The sequence below is a fragment of the Brienomyrus brachyistius genome, unplaced genomic scaffold (assembly GCF_023856365.1).
Source record: "Brienomyrus brachyistius isolate T26 unplaced genomic scaffold, BBRACH_0.4 scaffold74, whole genome shotgun sequence".
NCBI classification, from domain to species: Eukaryota; Metazoa; Chordata; class Actinopteri; order Osteoglossiformes; family Mormyridae; genus Brienomyrus; species Brienomyrus brachyistius.
The window spans coordinates 1,186,256-1,205,145 of record NW_026042349.1 but is presented as its reverse complement, the minus strand read 5'-3'; the positions used below and the strand labels follow the sequence as shown (position 1 = coordinate 1,205,145).

General features: G+C 45.8%; 3 protein-coding genes across 3 annotated transcripts; all 3 read right to left on the bottom strand.

Annotated features, from left to right (window-relative positions):
- Positions 1-663: 663 nt before the first annotated feature.
- Positions 664-6,955, bottom strand: LOC125726638 (nicotinamide/nicotinic acid mononucleotide adenylyltransferase 1-like). The gene is made up of 7 exons (XM_049002967.1): positions 6,940-6,955; positions 6,786-6,895; positions 2,906-3,014; positions 2,470-2,653; positions 2,211-2,359; positions 1,413-1,790; positions 664-838 (listed from the first exon to the last, which is right to left on the bottom strand). The coding sequence occupies exons 1-7, from the start codon at positions 6,953-6,955 to the stop codon at positions 762-764; spliced, it is 1,023 nt and encodes a 340-aa protein (XP_048858924.1). The 3' UTR covers positions 664-761.
- Positions 6,956-7,666: 711 nt separating this feature from the next.
- LOC125726637 (nicotinamide/nicotinic acid mononucleotide adenylyltransferase 1-like) lies at positions 7,667-10,289 on the bottom strand. The gene is made up of 5 exons (XM_049002966.1): positions 10,227-10,289; positions 9,180-9,288; positions 8,744-8,927; positions 8,485-8,633; positions 7,667-8,064 (listed from the first exon to the last, which is right to left on the bottom strand). The coding sequence occupies exons 1-5, from the start codon at positions 10,287-10,289 to the stop codon at positions 7,667-7,669; spliced, it is 903 nt and encodes a 300-aa protein (XP_048858923.1).
- Positions 10,290-13,466: 3,177 nt separating this feature from the next.
- On the bottom strand, positions 13,467-16,562 carry LOC125726636 (nicotinamide/nicotinic acid mononucleotide adenylyltransferase 1-like). Its single transcript, XM_049002965.1, has 5 exons — positions 16,500-16,562; positions 15,453-15,561; positions 15,017-15,200; positions 14,758-14,906; positions 13,467-14,337 (listed from the first exon to the last, which is right to left on the bottom strand). The coding sequence occupies exons 1-5, from the start codon at positions 16,560-16,562 to the stop codon at positions 13,940-13,942; spliced, it is 903 nt and encodes a 300-aa protein (XP_048858922.1). The 3' UTR covers positions 13,467-13,939.
- Between the last annotated feature and the right edge of the window lie 2,328 nt (positions 16,563-18,890).

Sequence of the window (18,890 nt, the reverse complement as noted above, 5' to 3'; positions counted from 1 at the left end):
GCCTCCCCTTCCCAAATGGGAATATAGAAATGGCAAGATGACGAGGCTAATTTTATGATTTTAATCATATTTCATCATTGAAAGATATGCCATATCACAAAATAAACTAACAGGAAATTTGAAGAAGGCATGTGATGAAAATTAGAGAATGGTTAAGAAGCTTTTGTAGATAAAGCCTACAAATGAATTCTGTCACTTATTTACTTCTTGAAAAAATGAAAAGACAATCTTTATTCTTTAAACTTGACGATTAAAGCCTTTATTTACTTAGAATGCATTCAACATCTACTGACTGGGGACATTTGTTCAAGTCAGTTAGGTTCCCCGCGTGTTTCTGCAGAGAAGCCAATACAATGCCAGCATTCCTCTGCTCACTCTCAGCAGTGTAGAGCCGCCGATCCTGGGTGTAGCTCAGCACCGAGTCGAGCAGCAGGTACCGGACACGTTGTCAGTCACCCACTCGCACAACATGTGGACGTTGCGGCAGTGTGGCCAGAGGAGGTCGGAGCCACCAGTCTGTAGCTGCTGATGATCTCCACGGTGTCCTGGGGCTTCCACAGCCCAGGCTCCCCGAAAGAGTCCAGCACGTCAGCGTCAAACAGCAGCGTCAACCGCGGCTCGTCTGGGGAGGCAGCAGAATCATCAGCATTAAAGGATGCAGTTTACAGATCCATCTATCCATCATCTACCGCTTTTCCAGGTCGGGTCGCGGGAGCAGCAGTCTAAGCAGGGAAACCCAGACTTCCCTCTCCCAGCTGAAGTCAGCAGCACCCCCATCCCCACCATAAACAGTGTTGATGCTGCACCGCTTTCCCGCCCTGAGCCGCCGGACCAGAATCTCCTCGGAGCCGTCCAGAAGTCGTTCTCCATGGCCTCGCCAAACTCCTCCCATAGCCGAGTTATTGCCACAGCGACCGCCGAAGCCGCGTCCCGCTCGGCCCGCTGGTAATCATCAGCTGCCTCCGGAGTCCCACAGGCCAGAAAGGCCCAATAGGACTCCTTCTTCAGCTTGACAGCATCTCTGACCACCGGTGTCCACCAAATTCCATCTTTACAAACCACTAATCCCCACCGTAAAGTCATGGTATCGGTGGGGGGGGGGGGGGTCCTATTTCAGGCAGCAGAGGGTGCAAAGAGGAGCATATCCAGGATGGGATACCAGTCCCAGGCCAGGATAAGTGGGCTGAAGATGGATAGAAGGAAACAAGGGGACTGTGCAAGGGGAAGTTTTGATTGATACCTGTTTTTTGAGGTGGCCCCTTGGGTGCAATCTCTGCCTCCTCAAGCTTCCTCCTCTTGGTGATGCATTAAGGGGATTCCAAACCAATGGGAAGATGGAAATGGCAAGTTGACGAGGCTACAGGAGGGCAGAGTGGCAGAGGGGGGTTGTGCTTACTCCTGCGTTCTTGCACATTTCTGGAGAGGAGCCAGCACAACCCCTTCGTTCCTCTGCTCACTCTCCGCATTGTACAGCTGCCGCTCCTGAATGTAGCCGAGCACCGGGTCGGGCAGAAGGTAGCGGACACTGTGGCCACACCGCAGCCCGTGGCGGATGCGAGTGGCCGACACATCGTTGGCCACCCACTCCTGCACCACGTGGATGTTGCTGCGGTGTGGCAAGAGGAGGTCGGAGCCCTGTATGAAGGCTTCCGCATCCGATCCGCCGCGGGTGATGCACACCAGTCCAAATGTGCTGGCAATCTCCTCGATGTGCTGAGGCTTCCACAGCCCCGGCACACCGAATGATTCCAGCACATCAGCACCGCAGAGTAGCATCACGCGCGGCTCACCTGAGGAGGCAGCGGAAACATCAGTATTAAATGATGCAGTTCACAGATCCCCAGGGGGAAATCAGGTTACTGAACTGAGTGTGACAGCAAAAGAATGAAGATTCACACCCAGCTACTACATTTATGGGCAGGAAAAGCAAACAAGAATCCACATTCCATCTTTGCAAACCATTAATCCCCACCCTAAAGTCATGGTATGGGTGGGGGGACCAATTTCAGGCAGCAGAGGGTGCAAAGAAGAGCATATCCAGGATGGGATACCAGTCCCAGGCCAGGATAAGTGGGTAGAAGATGGATAGAAGGATGGATGGATGTTGTATGTCTATTCAAGTGTTCCGATAATTTCAACACCATCGAGGGGAGCGGCATAATGCAGTAAGAAGGCAAAGGGACTGTGTAAGGGGAAGCTCCAATTATTACCTGTTTTTTTAGGTGCAATATCAGGCTCTTCGAGCTTCCTCCTCTTGGTGGCACTGCTGGCATCCATGCGTTTTCTTTTCCTGCCAGGTTTTGCAGTGCCTACCACATCAGTGTCCGGTTCCTGGGAGAGCAGTTCCTGTTGTTGATGCCTGGGAGCAGATGTTAAAGATTAGTTCAGCCAACAGTGGGTGTAGCGGTCAAAGGAAAAGACTCATAGCTGAAAGTTGGGGTCCTTCTTTCACCCTTAGGGCGAGCTCACCGTAGCACTTTGACTGTCTCTTGCCAGTCGGCCTGCCTGCTCTCCCAGCTGTCCACCTCAATCCAGCTGGAGCTCTCTACCGCCAGCTTGGCCATTTCCACCCGATGGCTGGCCTCGATCAGGCCTATCTTCTTGTAGCCATCGCCCACTGGTGACAGGATCCCCTTCACCACTTCATACCGTCCTGTGGAAGCCAAGCACAGCACAGGTGTCCTATGTTGAGTGCGGTTCATGCTTTTTAACAAAGTAAGTTTCACATTTAAACTTCGATGAGCTAAAAGTTAATACAGCGCTATGAACCAGTAAAGAGGCTGGGTATGTCATACTTAATGTTCCCATTAAAAATGGCAACTTTTTACATGAAACCGGGCCGGCACATGCATTTTGTCAGCAGCCTATGACAGGCCAGTGTGCCGTGTATGAAGGCTAGCAGTACCCGTGTCCTCCAGGTGATCTCTTGCCAGTTCAAACATGCGCAGGTGCATATTTGTCACTGGGTTGAAAGACCCACAAGACAGCAGCACCACCTTTGATTTCTTCGGTACCTGCAGAAAATGAAATGGGAAACATTAGAGAATGACACTAATGTGCATGTAGTCACATGCAGGTTTCTGAATGGGCAGAAGGACAGGGTCCAATGACGGCACCAGACTGCTACTGATTTTCTAAAGCGCAATGACTTATTCCAAACTACCACTTATGTCAATAATCTTCCATCCAGCTGTGTGACATAGATAGATATTATACTAAGCATTACTGTATGTAGCATAGTCTATTCATATTGTGGTTGTTTTCTTTCTACAGATTTCTATTTAGATTTTATCTAGACTATTTTATTTTATATTGTTCTTGTGTCTTTGTGTTGTGGCAGTCTGCATAAGCACTTTCCTCCGGGATCAATAAAGTTTTCTGATTCTAGTGACATTCCAACTATCAACCTAAGGTCTTAACCCACTGAAAGATACACCAAAACAAGCAGGATGCTTCAGCTTCTTACTCTAGGTTCTTAGTTTTATAATAGTATTTCAGTACTTAATCCAGCAATAATCTGTAACACTGCTTTGAATATTTCCCTCAACAGAATTCTGAAAGTGATTTCCATGACAGAAATCTGTTTATAGATAAGGATATAACGCACCATACTACTGACCAACTTTAAGTTATGCATTTCAGTTGCGATCCAAATTACGGCACGAGCGTCATTTTTGTGATTTTCAAAGTGACTGCTTATCCTAATTCGCAGTTATCATGAACATGAATAGAACAGACGTAGTTTAATCGCATATTTCAGTGAAAGCTATCCCACATCACAAAATAAATGGTCTAACGCTTTACTACCAGTACATCAATCAAAGCAGAAGATAATAGGTCTTGTTCGCTTTTTGCCCAAACGGGATACAAGCCCGAACGAACCGATCATCTCCAGTTGTAATCAACACATGTTCAGCCCTCCGTATACTTAAGCACTCGTGGCCCAAAGTACCTCATCAAAGGTCCGCGCAGTGCGTGTGCGCTTAGCGCTAGCGATGGGACGTTTCCGAGACATTGGCCGTTATGATGTGACTGACGATACTGGAAGCTTTGAACCCGTGCGCGCAAATTTGAACCCAGCTGCGGTAAACCACGCCCACAGTTGTGTGACGAAATCTGAACTGTGTCTGCCGACGAATCAAAATGAATCTTACTTTAAATGGAAATATGTATAGCAGATAATAAATGCGCAAGCGCACATATTGGAATACTTTGCCGAAAGCCAATACACCTCATGCAACGTTTTGGAATTCTAAAGTGCAAAGCATTTATTGGACATTTGCATTGTAACACTGGAAATGGGATGCTTCCGAGACATCGAAGCTTGGACCGCCCCCATTAAGTACTTTTTCGAAGCTCGTATGGACACCAATTGCCATGTGACTGTGACCTTGGAAGCTACGAAGTTTTAGAACGCATGTACAGTTGTGTGACGAAATCTTATCTTTGTCTGCCGACGAATCAAAAAGAACATTACTTTAAATGGAAATATGTATTATGGTGTGAGGTTGCTTTTCTAGGGTTGGGCTTGGCTCCTTAGTGCCAGTGAAAGGAACTCCTAATGCTGCAGCATTCAAAGCCATTTTGTACAATTTCATGCTCCCAACGTTGTGGGAACAGTTTGGGGATGGCCCCTTCCTTTTCCTACATGACTGTACACCAATGCACAAAGCAAGGTCCATAAGCACGTGGATGAGCAAGTCTGGTGTGGAGGAACTTCACTGGCCTGCACAGAGCCCTGACCTCAACCGGATAGAACACCTTTGGGATGAATTAGAGCAGAGACTGTGAGCCTGGCCTTCTCGTCCAACATGAGTGCCTGACCTCACAAATGCTCTCCTGGAAGAGCGGTCAAAAATTCCCACAAACACACTCCTACACCTTGTGGACAGCCTTTCCAGAAGGGGTGAAGCTGTTATAGCTGCAAAGGGTGGGTCAACTCCATGTTAAAGCCTTTGTATTAAGAATGGGATGTCATGCCATGACAAAAGTTCATGTGTGTCCCAGTACTTTTGACAATAAAGTGTATATTGACATACCTGTATTTTAATTTATGCACTAGTGAAAAAAAATAATAATTTAAGCAGTGAAAAAACCATCAGCTTGCTGTCTACAAACAACTTCAAGGGTCCAGCACCAAGCACTTAAGCCTCAACATAAAACTTATTACATAGTGTGTAAACTTGTTGATTAAAGCCTTTATATACATAGAATGCCTTCAACATCTACTGACTGGGGACAGTTGTTCAAGTCAATACTCAAGTCATTTAGGATTGTAAAACAGTCTTTATTAAGAGCAATATGGGAATCCCCAAGAAATAATAATTATTGATAATTTATTGATCCCCGTGGAGAAATTGTCTTCATGCCTCCCTCGACTTGCTCTTTGTAGATTGTGATATAAAATTCTTGATTATGCTAATCCGTAATCAATAATGGAATATAGATGATTATGCAAAATGAATTACCTAATCAGTAGTTAACAATTGAGTTTATAATGTGTTGTTGATTTACACATAGTGGTTGAAACAATGTAATTTACTTGTCATTAATTGAACGTATCAAACAATAATGCAAATCTACTTAAGTAAGAAATTTCTATTTTCTATAGAGGAATTAACATGTTTGCCATATATTGCTTGTTCAGCAAGAGGTCCAGGTCAAAGCAAAGGCATGACCTGAGAAGTAAGCTGTTGCAGAAGGTATTATAAAATGCATGCATGGTATTGGATAATATCAAATGTAGAAAAAGAGAACAACGAGTCCTAGAATGATATAGCAAAAGGAAAAGTCCCAAATAGATAGACTTGTTCTAAGCTGATAGGTGGACCTTGAAAAAGTAGAAGGAACTGGTACCCTCCAAATGGTCTAGCTTTCCTTTTGCTGCCTGGACCTTGAAAGGCAGACGTAACTGGAACGTCCAGATATCCGACTTGTCCTTGATTTGTCAGATGACTGCCGCATTTTAGGCCATAAAAGATGTATGCATTTGTTGCTCGGGGAGCAGAACACGAGACGCATGATTGCTGGGAGTCTGTTCCCTTTGAGCTCATCGAATAATAAAATTCTGTCAAACACTTAAGCATCGGACTTCGAGAAATTTCTTCCACAAGATCTAGTAAGTTGTCTGCGAAGGGCAGCCACCTGTAGCGGCACCCGGGGAGCTGGGGGTTAAGGGCCTAGCTCAAGGACCCACAGACATGCTGAGGCTGGGTTTGAACCGGTGACCTTGTGATTATAGGCACACAGGATTAGCCCACTGAACGACACGCTGCCTCCCCTTCCCAAATGGGAATATAGAAATGGCAAGATGACGAGGCTAATTTTATGATTTTAATCATATTTCATCATTGAAAGATATGCCATATCACAAAATAAACTAACAGGAAATTTGAAGAAGGCATGTGATGAAAATTAGAGAATGGTTAAGAAGCTTTTGTAGATAAAGCCTACAAATGAATTCTGTCACTTATTTACTTCTTGAAAAAATGAAAAGACAATCTTTATTCTTTAAACTTGACGATTAAAGCCTTTATTTACTTAGAATGCATTCAACATCTACTGACTGGGGACATTTGTTCAAGTCAGTTAGGTTCCCCGCGTGTTTCTGCAGAGAAGCCAATACAATGCCAGCATTCCTCTGCTCACTCTCAGCAGTGTAGAGCCGCCGATCCTGGGTGTAGCTCAGCACCGAGTCGAGCAGCAGGTACCGGACACGTTGTCAGTCACCCACTCGCACAACATGTGGACGTTGCGGCAGTGTGGCCAGAGGAGGTCGGAGCCACCAGTCTGTAGCTGCTGATGATCTCCACGGTGTCCTGGGGCTTCCACAGCCCAGGCTCCCCGAAAGAGTCCAGCACGTCAGCGTCAAACAGCAGCGTCAACCGCGGCTCGTCTGGGGAGGCAGCAGAATCATCAGCATTAAAGGATGCAGTTTACAGATCCATCTATCCATCACTACCGCTTTTCCAGGTCGGGTCGCGGGAGCAGCAGTCTAAGCAGGGAAACCCAGACTTCCCTCTCCCAGCTGAAGTCAGCAGCACCCCCATCCCCACCATAAACAGTGTTGATGCTGCACCGCTTTCCCGCCCTGAGCCGCCGGACCAGAATCTCCTCGGAGCCGTCCAGAAGTCGTTCTCCATGGCCTCGCCAAACTCCTCCCATAGCCGAGTTATTGCCACAGCGACCGCCGAAGCCGCGTCCCGCTCGGCCCGCTGGTAATCATCAGCTGCCTCCGGAGTCCCACAGGCCAGAAAGGCCCAATAGGACTCCTTCTTCAGCTTGACAGCATCTCTGACCACCGGTGTCCACCAAATTCCATCTTTACAAACCACTAATCCCCACCGTAAAGTCATGGTATCGGTGGGGGGGGGGGGGGGGTCCTATTTCAGGCAGCAGAGGGTGCAAAGAGGAGCATATCCAGGATGGGATACCAGTCCCAGGCCAGGATAAGTGGGCTGAAGATGGATAGAAGGAAACAAGGGGACTGTGCAAGGGGAAGTTTTGATTGATACCTGTTTTTTGAGGTGGCCCCTTGGGTGCAATCTCTGCCTCCTCAAGCTTCCTCCTCTTGGTGATGCATTAAGGGGATTCCAAACCAATGGGAAGATGGAAATGGCAAGTTGACGAGGCTACAGGAGGGCAGAGTGGCAGAGGGGGGTTGTGCTTACTCCTGCGTTCTTGCACATTTCTGGAGAGGAGCCAGCACAACCCCTTCGTTCCTCTGCTCACTCTCCGCATTGTACAGCTGCCGCTCCTGAATGTAGCCGAGCACCGGGTCGGGCAGAAGGTAGCGGACACTGTGGCCACACCGCAGCCCGTGGCGGATGCGAGTGGCCGACACATCGTTGGCCACCCACTCCTGCACCACGTGGATGTTGCTGCGGTGTGGCAAGAGGAGGTCGGAGCCCTGTATGAAGGCTTCCGCATCCGATCCGCCGCGGGTGATGCACACCAGTCCAAATGTGCTGGCAATCTCCTCGATGTGCTGAGGCTTCCACAGCCCCGGCACACCGAATGATTCCAGCACATCAGCACCGCAGAGTAGCATCACGCGCGGCTCACCTGAGGAGGCAGCGGAAACATCAGTATTAAATGATGCAGTTCACAGATCCCCAGGGGGAAATCAGGTTACTGAACTGAGTGTGACAGCAAAAGAATGAAGATTCACACCCAGCTACTACATTTATGGGCAGGAAAAGCAAACAAGAATCCACATTCCATCTTTGCAAACCATTAATCCCCACCCTAAAGTCATGGTATGGGTGGGGGGACCAATTTCAGGCAGCAGAGGGTGCAAAGAAGAGCATATCCAGGATGGGATACCAGTCCCAGGCCAGGATAAGTGGGTAGAAGATGGATAGAAGGATGGATGGATGTTGTATGTCTATTCAAGTGTTCCGATAATTTCAACACCATCGAGGGGAGCGGCATAATGCAGTAAGAAGGCAAAGGGACTGTGTAAGGGGAAGCTCCAATTATTACCTGTTTTTTTAGGTGCAATATCAGGCTCTTCGAGCTTCCTCCTCTTGGTGGCACTGCTGGCATCCATGCGTTTTCTTTTCCTGCCAGGTTTTGCAGTGCCTACCACATCAGTGTCCGGTTCCTGGGAGAGCAGTTCCTGTTGTTGATGCCTGGGAGCAGATGTTAAAGATTAGTTCAGCCAACAGTGGGTGTAGCGGTCAAAGGAAAAGACTCATAGCTGAAAGTTGGGGTCCTTCTTTCACCCTTAGGGCGAGCTCACCGTAGCACTTTGACTGTCTCTTGCCAGTCGGCCTGCCTGCTCTCCCAGCTGTCCACCTCAATCCAGCTGGAGCTCTCTACCGCCAGCTTGGCCATTTCCACCCGATGGCTGGCCTCGATCAGGCCTATCTTCTTGTAGCCATCGCCCACTGGTGACAGGATCCCCTTCACCACTTCATACCGTCCTGTGGAAGCCAAGCACAGCACAGGTGTCCTATGTTGAGTGCGGTTCATGCTTTTTAACAAAGTAAGTTTCACATTTAAACTTCGATGAGCTAAAAGTTAATACAGCGCTATGAACCAGTAAAGAGGCTGGGTATGTCATACTTAATGTTCCCATTAAAAATGGCAACTTTTTACATGAAACCGGGCCGGCACATGCATTTTGTCAGCAGCTTATGACAGGCCAGTGTGCCGTGTATGAAGGCTAGCAGTACCCGTGTCCTCCAGGTGATCTCTTGCCAGTTCAAACATGCGCAGGTGCATATTTGTCACTGGGTTGAAAGACCCACAAGACAGCAGCACCACCTTTGATTTCTTCGGTACCTGCAGAAAATGAAATGGGAAACATTAGAGAATGACACTAATGTGCATGTAGTCACATGCAGGTTTCTGAATGGGCAGAAGGACAGGGTCCAATGACGGCACCAGACTGCTACTGATTTTCTAAAGCGCAATGACTTATTCCAAACTACCACTTATGTCAATAATCTTCCATCCAGCTGTGTGACATAGATAGATATTATACTAAGCATTACTGTATGTAGCATAGTCTATTCATATTGTGGTTGTTTTCTTTCTACAGATTTCTATTTAGATTTTATCTAGACTATTTTATTTTATATTGTTCTTGTGTCTTTGTGTTGTGGCAGTCTGCATAAGCACTTTCCTCCGGGATCAATAAAGTTTTCTGATTCTAGTGACATTCCAACTATCAACCTAAGGTCTTAACCCACTGAAAGATACACCAAAACAAGCAGGATGCTTCAGCTTCTTACTCTAGGTTCTTAGTTTTATAATAGTATTTCAGTACTTAATCCAGCAATAATCTGTAACACTGCTTTGAATATTTCCCTCAACAGAATTCTGAAAGTGATTTCCATGACAGAAATCTGTTTATAGATAAGGATATAACGCACCATACTACTGACCAACTTTAAGTTATGCATTTCAGTTGCGATCCAAATTACGGCACGAGCGTCATTTTTGTGATTTTCAAAGTGACTGCTTATCCTAATTCGCAGTTATCATGAACATGAATAGAACAGACGTAGTTTAATCGCATATTTCAGTGAAAGCTATCCCACATCACAAAATAAATGGTCTAACGCTTTACTACCAGTACATCAATCAAAGCAGAAGATAATAGGTCTTGTTCGCTTTTTGCCCAAACGGGATACAAGCCCGAACGAACCGATCATCTCCAGTTGTAATCAACACATGTTCAGCCCTCCGTATACTTAAGCACTCGTGGCCCAAAGTACCTCATCAAAGGTCCGCGCAGTGCGTGTGCGCTTAGCGCTAGCGATGGGACGTTTCCGAGACATTGGCCGTTATGATGTGACTGACGATACTGGAAGCTTTGAACCCGTGCGCGCAAATTTGAACCCAGCTGCGGTAAACCACGCCCACAGTTGTGTGACGAAATCTGAACTGTGTCTGCCGACGAATCAAAATGAATCTTACTTTAAATGGAAATATGTATAGCAGATAATAAATGCGCAAGCGCACATATTGGAATACTTTGCCGAAAGCCAATACACCTCATGCAACGTTTTGGAATTCTAAAGTGCAAAGCATTTATTGGACATTTGCATTGTAACACTGGAAATGGGATGCTTCCGAGACATCGAAGCTTGGACCGCCCCCATTAAGTACTTTTTCGAAGCTCGTATGGACACCAATTGCCATGTGACTGTGACCTTGGAAGCTACGAAGTTTTAGAACGCATGTACAGTTGTGTGACGAAATCTTATCTTTGTCTGCCGACGAATCAAAAAGAACATTACTTTAAATGGAAATATGTATTATGGTGTGAGGTTGCTTTTCTAGGGTTGGGCTTGGCTCCTTAGTGCCAGTGAAAGGAACTCCTAATGCTGCAGCATTCAAAGCCATTTTGTACAATTTCATGCTCCCAACGTTGTGGGAACAGTTTGGGGATGGCCCCTTCCTTTTCCTACATGACTGTACACCAATGCACAAAGCAAGGTCCATAAGCACGTGGATGAGCAAGTCTGGTGTGGAGGAACTTCACTGGCCTGCACAGAGCCCTGACCTCAACCGGATAGAACACCTTTGGGATGAATTAGAGCAGAGACTGTGAGCCTGGCCTTCTCGTCCAACATGAGTGCCTGACCTCACAAATGCTCTCCTGGAAGAGCGGTCAAAAATTCCCACAAACACACTCCTACACCTTGTGGACAGCCTTTCCAGAAGGGGTGAAGCTGTTATAGCTGCAAAGGGTGGGTCAACTCCATGTTAAAGCCTTTGTATTAAGAATGGGATGTCATGCCATGACAAAAGTTCATGTGTGTCCCAGTACTTTTGACAATAAAGTGTATATTGACATACCTGTATTTTAATTTATGCACTAGTGAAAAAAAATAATAATTTAAGCAGTGAAAAAACCATCAGCTTGCTGTCTACAAACAACTTCAAGGGTCCAGCACCAAGCACTTAAGCCTCAACATAAAACTTATTACATAGTGTGTAAACTTGTTGATTAAAGCCTTTATATACATAGAATGCCTTCAACATCTACTGACTGGGGACAGTTGTTCAAGTCAATACTCAAGTCATTTAGGATTGTAAAACAGTCTTTATTAAGAGCAATATGGGAATCCCCAAGAAATAATAATTATTGATAATTTATTGATCCCCGTGGAGAAATTGTCTTCATGCCTCCCTCGACTTGCTCTTTGTAGATTGTGATATAAAATTCTTGATTATGCTAATCCGTAATCAATAATGGAATATAGATGATTATGCAAAATGAATTACCTAATCAGTAGTTAACAATTGAGTTTATAATGTGTTGTTGATTTACACATAGTGGTTGAAACAATGTAATTTACTTGTCATTAATTGAACGTATCAAACAATAATGCAAATCTACTTAAGTAAGAAATTTCTATTTTCTATAGAGGAATTAACATGTTTGCCATATATTGCTTGTTCAGCAAGAGGTCCAGGTCAAAGCAAAGGCATGACCTGAGAAGTAAGCTGTTGCAGAAGGTATTATAAAATGCATGCATGGTATTGGATAATATCAAATGTAGAAAAAGAGAACAACGAGTCCTAGAATGATATAGCAAAAGGAAAAGTCCCAAATAGATAGACTTGTTCTAAGCTGATAGGTGGACCTTGAAAAAGTAGAAGGAACTGGTACCTCCAAATGGTCTAGCTTTCCTTTTGCTGCCTGGACCTTGAAAGGCAGACGTAACTGGAACGTCCAGATATCCGACTTGTCCTTGATTTGTCAGATGACTGCCGCATTTTAGGCCATAAAAGATGTATGCATTTGTTGCTCGGGGAGCAGAACACGAGACGCATGATTGCTGGGAGTCTGTTCCCTTTGAGCTCATCGAATAATAAAATTCTGTCAAACACTTAAGCATCGAACTTCGAGAAATTTCTTCCACAAGATCTAGTAAGTTGTCTGCGAAGGGCAGCCACCTGTAGCGGCACCCGGGGAGCTGGGGGTTAAGGGCCTAGCTCAAGGACCCACAGACATGCTGAGGCTGGGTTTGAACCGGTGACCTTGTGATTATAGGCACACAGGATTAGCCCACTGAACGACACGCTGCCTCCCCTTCCCAAATGGGAATATAGAAATGGCAAGATGACGAGGCTAATTTTATGATTTTAATCATATTTCATCATTGAAAGATATGCCATATCACAAAATAAACTAACAGGAAATTTGAAGAAGGCATGTGATGAAAATTAGAGAATGGTTAAGAAGCTTTTGTAGATAAAGCCTACAAATGAATTCTGTCACTTATTTACTTCTTGAAAAAATGAAAAGACAATCTTTATTCTTTAAACTTGACGATTAAAGCCTTTATTTACTTAGAATGCATTCAACATCTACTGACTGGGGACATTTGTTCAAGTCAGTTAGGTTCCCCGCGTGTTTCTGCAGAGAAGCCAATACAATGCCAGCATTCCTCTGCTCACTCTCAGCAGTGTAGAGCCGCCGATCCTGGGTGTAGCTCAGCACCGAGTCGAGCAGCAGGTACCGGACACGTTGTCAGTCACCCACTCGCACAACATGTGGACGTTGCGGCAGTGTGGCCAGAGGAGGTCGGAGCCACCAGTCTGTAGCTGCTGATGATCTCCACGGTGTCCTGGGGCTTCCACAGCCCAGGCTCCCCGAAAGAGTCCAGCACGTCAGCGTCAAACAGCAGCGTCAACCGCGGCTCGTCTGGGGAGGCAGCAGAATCATCAGCATTAAAGGATGCAGTTTACAGATCCATCTATCCATCATCTACCGCTTTTCCAGGTCGGGTCGCGGGAGCAGCAGTCTAAGCAGGGAAACCCAGACTTCCCTCTCCCAGCTGAAGTCAGCAGCACCCCCATCCCCACCATAAACAGTGTTGATGCTGCACCGCTTTCCCGCCCTGAGCCGCCGGACCAGAATCTCCTCGGAGCCGTCCAGAAGTCGTTCTCCATGGCCTCGCCAAACTCCTCCCATAGCCGAGTTATTGCCACAGCGACCGCCGAAGCCGCGTCCCGCTCGGCCCGCTGGTAATCATCAGCTGCCTCCGGAGTCCCACAGGCCAGAAAGGCCCAATAGGACTCCTTCTTCAGCTTGACAGCATCTCTGACCACCGGTGTCCACCAAATTCCATCTTTACAAACCACTAATCCCCACCGTAAAGTCATGGTATCGGTGGGGGGGGGGGGGGGTCCTATTTCAGGCAGCAGAGGGTGCAAAGAGGAGCATATCCAGGATGGGATACCAGTCCCAGGCCAGGATAAGTGGGCTGAAGATGGATAGAAGGAAACAAGGGGACTGTGCAAGGGGAAGTTTTGATTGATACCTGTTTTTTGAGGTGGCCCCTTGGGTGCAATCTCTGCCTCCTCAAGCTTCCTCCTCTTGGTGATGCATTAAGGGGATTCCAAACCAATGGGAAGATGGAAATGGCAAGTTGACGAGGCTACAGGAGGGCAGAGTGGCAGAGGGGGGTTGTGCTTACTCCTGCGTTCTTGCACATTTCTGGAGAGGAGCCAGCACAACCCCTTCGTTCCTCTGCTCACTCTCCGCATTGTACAGCTGCCGCTCCTGAATGTAGCCGAGCACCGGGTCGGGCAGAAGGTAGCGGACACTGTGGCCACACCGCAGCCCGTGGCGGATGCGAGTGGCCGACACATCGTTGGCCACCCACTCCTGCACCACGTGGATGTTGCTGCGGTGTGGCAAGAGGAGGTCGGAGCCCTGTATGAAGGCTTCCGCATCCGATCCGCCGCGGGTGATGCACACCAGTCCAAATGTGCTGGCAATCTCCTCGATGTGCTGAGGCTTCCACAGCCCCGGCACACCGAATGATTCCAGCACATCAGCACCGCAGAGTAGCATCACGCGCGGCTCACCTGAGGAGGCAGCGGAAACATCAGTATTAAATGATGCAGTTCACAGATCCCCAGGGGGAAATCAGGTTACTGAACTGAGTGTGACAGCAAAAGAATGAAGATTCACACCCAGCTACTACATTTATGGGCAGGAAAAGCAAACAAGAATCCACATTCCATCTTTGCAAACCATTAATCCCCACCCTAAAGTCATGGTATGGGTGGGGGGACCAATTTCAGGCAGCAGAGGGTGCAAAGAAGAGCATATCCAGGATGGGATACCAGTCCCAGGCCAGGATAAGTGGGTAGAAGATGGATAGAAGGATGGATGGATGTTGTATGTCTATTCAAGTGTTCCGATAATTTCAACACCATCGAGGGGAGCGGCATAATGCAGTAAGAAGGCAAAGGGACTGTGTAAGGGGAAGCTCCAATTATTACCTGTTTTTTTAGGTGCAATATCAGGCTCTTCGAGCTTCCTCCTCTTGGTGGCACTGCTGGCATCCATGCGTTTTCTTTTCCTGCCAGGTTTTGCAGTGCCTACCACATCAGTGTCCGGTTCCTGGGAGAGCAGTTCCTGTTGTTGATGCCTGGGAGCAGATGTTAAAGATTAGTTCAGCCAACAGTGGGTGTAGCGGTCAAAGGAAAAGACTCATAGCTGAAAGTTGGGGTCCTTCTTTCACCCTTAGGGCGAGCTCACCGTAGCACTTTGACTGTCTCTTGCCAGTCGGCCTGCCTGCTCTCCCAGCTGTCCACCTCAATCCAGCTGGAGCTCTCTACCGCCAGCTTGGCCATTTCCACCCGATGGCTGGCCTCGATCAGGCCTATCTTCATGTAGCCATCGCCCACTGGTGACAGGATCCCCTTCACCACTTCATACCGTCCTGGGGAAGCCAAGCACAGCACAGGTGTCCTATGTTGAGTGCGGTTCATGCTTTTTAACAAAGTAAGTTTCACATTTAAACTTCGATGAGCTAAAAGTTAATACAGCGCTATGAACCAGTAAAGAGGCTGGGTATGTCATACTTAATGTTCCCATTAAAAATGGCAACTTTTTACATGAAACCGGGCCGGCACATGCATTTTGTCAGCAGCCTATGACAGGCCAGTGTGCCGTGTATGAAGGCTAGCAGTACCCGTGTCCTCCAGGTGATCTCTTGCCAGTTCAAACATGCGCAGGTGCATATTTGTCACTGGGTTGAAAGACCCACAAGACAGCAGCACCACCTTTGATTTCTTCGGTACCTGCAGAAAATGAAATGGGAAACATTAGAGAATGACACTAATGTGCATGTAGTCACATGCAGGTTTCTGAATGGGCAGAAGGACAGGGTCCAATGACGGCACCAGACTGCTACTGATTTTCTAAAGCGCAATGACTTATTCCAAACTACCACTTATGTCAATAATCTTCCATCCAGCTGTGTGACATAGATAGATATTATACTAAGCATTACTGTATGTAGCATAGTCTATTCATATTGTGGTTGTTTTCTTTCTACAGATTTCTATTTAGATTTTATCTAGACTATTTTATTTTATATTGTTCTTGTGTCTTTGTGTTGTGGCAGTCTGCATAAGCACTTTCCTCCGGGATCAATAAAGTTTTCTGATTCTAGTGACATTCCAACTATCAACCTAAGGTCTTAACCCACTGAAAGATACACCAAAACAAGCAGGATGCTTCAGCTTCTTACTCTAGGTTCTTAGTTTTATAATAGTATTTCAGTACTTAATCCAGCAATAATCTGTAACACTGCTTTGAATATTTCCCTCAACAGAATTCTGAAAGTGATTTCCATGACAGAAATCTGTTTATAGATAAGGATATAACGCACCATACTACTGACCAACTTTAAGTTATGCATTTCAGTTGCGATCCAAATTACGGCACGAGCGTCATTTTTGTGATTTTCAAAGTGACTGCTTATCCTAATTCGCAGTTATCATGAACATGAATAGAACAGACGTAGTTTAATCGCATATTTCAGTGAAAGCTATCCCACATCACAAAATAAATGGTCTAACGCTTTACTACCAGTACATCAATCAAAGCAGAAGATAATAGGTCTTGTTCGCTTTTTGCCCAAACGGGATACAAGCCCGAACGAACCGATCATCTCCAGTTGTAATCAACACATGTTCAGCCCTCCGTATACTTAAGCACTCGTGGCCCAAAGTACCTCATCAAAGGTCCGCGCAGTGCGTGTGCGCTTAGCGCTAGCGATGGGACGTTTCCGAGACATTGGCCGTTATGATGTGACTGACGATACTGGAAGCTTTGAACCCGTGCGCGCAAATTTGAACCCAGCTGCGGTAAACCACGCCCACAGTTGTGTGACGAAATCTGAACTGTGTCTGCCGACGAATCAAAATGAATCTTACTTTAAATGGAAATATGTATAGCAGATAATAAATGCGCAAGCGCACATATTGGAATACTTTGCCGAAAGCCAATACACCTCATGCAACGTTTTGGAATTCTAAAGTGCAAAGCATTTATTGGACATTTGCATTGTAACACTGGAAATGGGATGCTTCCGAGACATCGAAGCTTGGACCGCCCCCATTAAGTACTTTTTCGAAGCTCGTATGGACACCAATTGCCATGTGACTGTGACCTTGGAAGCTACGAAGTTTTAGAACGCATGTACAGTTGTGTGACGAAATCTTATCTTTGTCTGCCGACGAATCAAAAAGAACATTACTTTAAATGGAAATATGTATTATGGTGTGAGGTTGCTTTTCTAGGGTTGGGCTTGGCTCCTTAGTGCCAGTGAAAGGAACTCCTAATGCTGCAGCATTCAAAGCCATTTTGTACAATTTCATGCTCCCAACGTTGTGGGAACAGTTTGGGGATGGCCCCTTCCTTTTCCTACATGACTGTACACCAATGCACAAAGCAAGGTCCATAAGCACGTGGATGAGCAAGTCTGGTGTGGAGGAACTTCACTGGCCTGCACAGAGCCCTGACCTCAACCGGATAGAACACCTTTGGGATGAATTAGAGCAGAGACTGTGAGCCTGGCCTTCTCGTCCAACATGAGTGCCTGACCTCACAAATGCTCTCCTGGAAGAGCGGTCAAAAATTCCCACAAACACACTCCTACACCTTGTGGACAGCCTTTCCAGAAGGGGTGAAGCTGTTATAGCTGCAAAGGGTGGGTCAACTCCATGTTAAAGCCTTTGTATTAAGAATGGGATGTCATGCCATGACAAAAGTTCATGTGTGTCCCAGTACTTTTGACAATAAAGTGTATATTGACATACCTGTATTTTAATTTATGCACTAGTGAAAAAAAATAATAATTTAAGCAGTGAAAAAACCATCAGCTTGCTGTCTACAAACAACTTCAAGGGTCCAGCACCAAGCACTTAAGCCTCAACATAAAACTTATTACATAGTGTGTAAACTTGTTGATTAAAGCCTTTATATACATAGAATGCCTTCAACATCTACTGACTGGGGACAGTTGTTCAAGTCAATACTCAAGTCATTTAGGATTGTAAAACAGTCTTTATTAAGAGCAATATGGGAATCCCCAAGAAATAATAATTATTGATAATTTATTGATCCCCGTGGAGAAATTGTCTTCATGCCTCCCTCGACTTGCTCTTTGTAGATTGTGATATAAAATTCTTGATTATGCTAATCCGTAATCAATAATGGAATATAGATGATTATGCAAAATGAATTACCTAATCAGTAGTTAACAATTGAGTTTATAATGTGTTGTTGATTTACACATAGTGGTTGAAACAATGTAATTTACTTGTCATTAATTGAACGTATCAAACAATAATGCAAATCTACTTAAGTAAGAAATTTCTATTTTCTATAGAGGAATTAACATGTTTGCCATATATTGCTTGTTCAGCAAGAGGTCCAGGTCAAAGCAAAGGCATGACCTGAGAAGTAAGCTGTTGCAGAAGGTATTATAAAATGCATGCATGGTATTGGATAATATCAAATGTAGAAAAAGAGAACAACGAGTCCTAGAATGATATAGCAAAAGGAAAAGTCCCAAATAGATAGACTTGTTCTAAGCTGATAGGTGGACCTTGAAAAAGTAGAAGGAACTGGTACCTCCAAATGGTCTAGCTTTCCTTTTGCTGCCTGGACCTTGAAAGGCAGACGTAACTGGAACGTCCAGATATCCGACTTGTCCTTGATTTGTCAGATGACTGCCGCATTTTAGGCCATAAAAGATGTATGCATTTGTTGCTCGGGGAGCAGAACACGAGACGCATGATTGCTGGGAGTCTGTTCCCTTTGAGCTCATCGAATAATAAAATTCTGTCAAACACTTAAGCATCGGACTTCGAGAAATTTCTTCCACAAGATCTAGTAAGTTGTCTGCGAAGGGCAGCCACCTGTAGCGGCACCCGGGGAGCTGGGGGTTAAGGGCCTAGCTCAAGGACCCACAGACATGCTGAGGCTGGGTTTGAACCGGTGACCTTGTGATTATAGGCACACAGGATTAGCCCACTGAACGACACGCTGCCTCCCCTTCCCAAATGGGAATATAGAAATGGCAAGATGACGAGGCTAATTTTATGATTTTAATCATATT

Bases quoted from the DNA above. Each gene is read 5' to 3' on its own strand.
- LOC125726638 (XM_049002967.1), bottom strand. The intron at 2,654-2,905 runs GTACTGCTAGCC...TGGCTTCCACAG, and splicing joins AGATCACCTGGAGGACACGG to GACGGTATGAAGTGGTGAAG. The intron at 2,360-2,469 runs GTGAGCTCGCCC...ATCTGCTCCCAG, and splicing joins GAGACAGTCAAAGTGCTACG to GCATCAACAACAGGAACTGC.
- LOC125726637 (XM_049002966.1), bottom strand. From the start codon at position 10,289: ATGTCTCGGAAACGTCCCATCGCTAGCGCTAAGCGCACACGCACTGCG. The intron at 9,289-10,226 runs GTACTTTGGGCC...CATTTTCTGCAG, and splicing joins CTGCGCGGACCTTTGATGAG to GTACCGAAGAAATCAAAGGT. The intron at 8,928-9,179 runs GTACTGCTAGCC...TGGCTTCCACAG, and splicing joins AGATCACCTGGAGGACACGG to GACGGTATGAAGTGGTGAAG.
- LOC125726636 (XM_049002965.1), bottom strand. From the start codon at position 16,562: ATGTCTCGGAAACGTCCCATCGCTAGCGCTAAGCGCACACGCACTGCG. The intron at 15,562-16,499 runs GTACTTTGGGCC...CATTTTCTGCAG, and splicing joins CTGCGCGGACCTTTGATGAG to GTACCGAAGAAATCAAAGGT. The intron at 14,907-15,016 runs GTGAGCTCGCCC...ATCTGCTCCCAG, and splicing joins GAGACAGTCAAAGTGCTACG to GCATCAACAACAGGAACTGC.